The following is a 4,185-nucleotide window of genomic DNA, read 5'->3' as shown; positions in this document are numbered from 1 at the left end:
GTAACCCCAAACTGTCAGCGGGTCTTCAGACAGTGCTGCGCTAGATTCCTCCAGACGTGTTATGTCATGAACGAATTCTTCAAGTGTAGTTGGGCCTTGTCAGAAGTGTACAAGGTCTAAAAATAAGCGCGGCTCTCTTCTAACTTTTTTGTACATTGCTGATTCATTGTCCTGTTCGGTGAGCTCAAGCCGCATTGTTCTGAGCGTTGTGCCGATTGTTTTTGTCCAGAGCATGAAGTATTTTGTGCCATTTTCTGCAAACTGTCACCAGTTCGTGCTGAATCACGTGTTACTTTTAGGGTAAGTATAGCCACTAGTTCGTCACGCTTTGTTAAGCTCCTCTGTCGTTCCAGCCGGTTGGGCGTCGTTTACTGCACTATTTATTTCGGCCTCTAGTTCACTGAGCTTTATTTCGGCAGCTCTTTTTTGTGTGTAGCTTACTGTACAGCCCCGCAGGACACAAAGAACGGGGGCTCGCAGGATAATCCATTTAATCTCATCAGACTTATCTTGAATTAACTTGCGACGAATTATTCTACTTTTTTACCATTATCTTTACTATCATTGACTTGATCTTCTTCACAAACGTGTCATCGTTAAGCAGGGAATCATTAAACTTCCAGAAAGATCTGCCTCTTGTTGTACGTCCCACACCGATGGTCAGATTACACGTACTGTGATCAGTCAAGCATCCGTCCGCGATCGAAGCCAAAGGCGATAGCTCTTCCAGTGAGCATTTGTTTGCCAAGAAGACTCAATCCTTGGCTTGCTGGGTTGGCTGGATCTATGACAGGTATATTGCTTAGTGCCTGGATTTAAGGTTCTCCATACATCTATCAGGTAATTTTCAGTCATATACTGCGTGACTAGCTCCTTGTACCAAGTAGGGTTTGATGTGTTTCGTATTGTACTCTGCCAAGCGCCCCAATAAAGTAAAAGTTAGTCTCCCCGTATGTCATAATCACTGCTCAATTCATCACAGCGGTCGAGAAAGGTCCCAAAAGTGATCGCTGTGTCGTTATTTGGCTCGTGCACGCAACCGAAGGTGAACTGGGTGCCATTAATGACCACCTGTAAGGCGATAAAACGTCTCAGTCAGCGCACTCCCGATCTGTTTCACACTGACCGCAAACCGCGACCCGAAGAGGGCGGCACCACCTCTAGTTCTGCTGTCGCCGTGAGAGAAGCAACCAACGCCACCCCATTCATTCAGCCAGATAGTTACATCTGATTGAACGAAGTGGGTTTCGGAATATATCCGCTTGCTGCTTGTTGAGCCCAGCAAAATGCGTTTTGCGTCTCTAGCGCACGCCCCCGCTCACGGTAGCTTTGGCCATTTTACGTTTAATGTTATGAAGATTTAACCCACGCCTTTATTTCCCGATATGACTGGTTGATCGCGCCTTTGTAGCGTTTTAGTTCTGATCTGTTTGCGAATAGTTCTTGGTGCACATTTGGGGTGGGGGGGGGAGGGAGTGGGAGCATGTATCTGGTAAGTGATGCTGTAAGTGTGGTTAGTGCGTATGTGCGGCAAACTGTGTGAGGAAAAATATACAAATACTCGCAGCAAGCATGTACATCACTTTGCATTAGTGTGGCGGGAACTGCTCGTGTTAATTGAGGCCGTCGTGCGTTCAGTATCGTTTGAGAGTGAAACAAGGAGCGTCATATCCCTAACTACATAAACGCACCTATGATAGGTGCTGACCGCCTGTGTAGGCGTACGAGCGGCCTTGCCGGCTAGAGTGTCAGTGATCAATCTATCCGAGGTGCCGGATTGCCCGGTGAGCCCCAGCGCGGCGGCCCGCGCTGTCGCCGCCCGGCGGGGCGCGGCCGACAGGCCCGGGCACAGCCACGCATACAGCACACGCGCTGGCGCTGCCGGCGCCGAGCGCGAGCCCGCCGGACGCACGCGGCTCGCCGCACGGGCGGGCAAAGGCTCCGGACCAGCGCCATTACCGGGTTGCGCACAAAATAAACAGATTAGGTACTTATGTCAAGCAAACTACTGTGTAGCTTAAAAGTTGCCGCGATACTGGCGAAACAAAGGGAACAACGAATGCGTAGGCACGACGCCGCTCTATGCAACATAAGCACAACCAATCTGCGACTGGCCCGACACGCCGACCACCAAATCGACTCACGGTGACACGATCGGCACTCGGCGGCTTGAACAGGACTGCGCTTGACACATTGTCATTTACGAGAGTAACGTTTTTTGATTTTGTCCACGGTGTCGACCAGTTCGTTCTGGAACACTTGGGTCGTGTCGCAGTTACACGAGGCCGTTTGGACTGAACACACGCTTTACAGACGACCCTCTTTCTTGTGCGCGGAGCAGCTTATTAAACATATCTCGTTTTCGTTATTACGTCAAGCTTTCCGCTAATGAGAATTTGGTTCGCTGTCCTCGCGCTTATCCTCACCGACATTCTGTTTCGTGGAGGTAGCGCTTGAGAGGCCCCGGACCCGTGCGGACGAACCTGCAGAGTAGCACCTGGCGCCGATGCGGCGAAACGTTCCGTCACTTCGCCCGGGTCTGCCTCTGCCCGTAGGAACGCGCGCCGCATGGCGCCACAGGCAGACCCGCCTCAGGTCCTCTGGCCGGCAGTCAGCGGCGGAGCCAGAGCGAGGTGCCGGGGGGGGGGGGGGAGGGGGAGGCAAGGACGCCTTCCCAGACCAGATGAGCTCAGACGATTTGCACTGCATGTCTTTGGCCTCTGCTTCCCATTGGATTTTTATGTTTCGAGGCATTCGCTTGATCGCTGAGTTTTCTAATAGGCCGTCACGTTCCGCGACGTAGGATCCGCGATAAAATATCCGTCACTTTTGCTCCAGCTTGGCTTTTTAGGATATCCAACTTTGGTTCGATTCCTGGACGCCAAAGACAGTTCTTTTCTCATCTCAATAAAGAGCGATTCTAGATGCATGGCATGTTCTGCTTTGATCAGCTTTCTTCAATTTGGAGCATAACAAGCTCTCACTTGTTAAGCCACCTGAATTTCGCGACCGCTTCTGACGTTGTTGTCTCACCTCACCGGCTTCTAACTTTTAGGCAACATATTTTTAACAGTCTCTGTGAGTTCCCTAACTTGTCAGTCACCTCGTCCGGGTCGACGAACACATCACTGTCCCCAGTCGTCAGTCATGCTTTAGCGCAGAAAAGTCTCACTCACCCATCTCAGTTCTAGCTGGAGAAACCACCGACTTGCACACGATTCAGAGCCACCATGTGTGAAATCGTAGGGTGCCAAAATCGCGTTCACTTTACAGACGCCTTCGTTGGAATCGCTAGCCGACACCGGCCTCGACACAGGCGCACATTGGCATCGACACCATCTATCCATTGACACGAAAGCAGGTCGGAGCCGCGCGGCGGAGCGCGAGAGAGAGCGGCCGGCCCGGGCTAAGTTCAGGCTTGCTGAGATGCGTTGATGCCGATTATACCTATGATGCTGTTGCTGTGGACAACTCGGTGCTGTAGCCTGAGCTGTCCCGAACCTGGCGGGGACAACAACCGTCAGCCGAGGCTAGTGGCCTGCCAGGAGACCGCATTACCATTTGGGCGGAGATGACGGTGTTGGAGGTGCAGGTCATAGTGGCGACCGTTCTGCTGCAGGCGGTGTCATACACATTCTTCACTCAACCACTGGCACAATCACTCGCACCACCTGCAACACTTCGCGCTGCAGGTGTGTGATTGCGGTGTTGGGCCCAGGTCGTATTGGACTCTGACCAGAAGGCGTGACATAAAGGAGGAGGGCACAAAGAAGCTTCCTGATCAGTGGTGATGACACGCTGGTTCAGTGACTGCCTGCGGCGCTGAAGCGTTGTTGAAAGTTGACACGGGTTTGTATTGTGGCTGATTTGGAAATCTGATCTCATGCATTTGTCGATAGAAGTGGGTCGAACCGCAGTGGATGTGTCGTTCTGCTATGGATCATGTTTTATCGTTCTGATTGAGATGTGTCATTTTCCTGTGCTGTGGTTTAATAAGTTTGTTTGCAACGCTAATCTGGAAGTTTTGTTTTTGTCTTCAGCGTATGTCAACGGAGATGCGTCGTTCTACCATGGAATGCGATGCTCTTCTGTGGAGTGTGTTCCTCTGCTATATGATTTCAGCTGTGGGTTACGTCGTTCTGCTGTACTGTGTTCTGACGGCGCGACATTGTGCTGTAATGCGTC

General features: G+C 51.5%; 1 protein-coding gene across 1 annotated transcript in view; it reads right to left on the bottom strand.

Moving 5' to 3' along the window:
- Nucleotides 1-3,597, bottom strand: part of LOC119090068 (ubiquitin-conjugating enzyme E2 C-like) — a 4,498-nt gene extending 901 nt beyond the window's left edge. The window contains 1 exon segment of the mRNA XM_037212863.1: nucleotides 3,559-3,597. Coding sequence (XP_037068758.1) covers nucleotides 3,559-3,597 — 39 coding nt within the window.
- Nucleotides 3,598-4,185: the final 588 nt, after the last annotated feature.

Source organism: Pollicipes pollicipes, unplaced genomic scaffold, assembly GCF_011947565.3.
Source record: "Pollicipes pollicipes isolate AB1234 unplaced genomic scaffold, Ppol_2.1 Scaffold_3087;HRSCAF=3621_pilon_pilon_pilon, whole genome shotgun sequence".
NCBI lineage: Eukaryota > Metazoa > Arthropoda > Thecostraca > Pollicipedomorpha > Pollicipedidae > Pollicipes > Pollicipes pollicipes.
The sequence above is the reverse complement of the archived record's forward strand: the minus strand, read 5'-3'. Positions and strand labels throughout refer to the sequence as shown.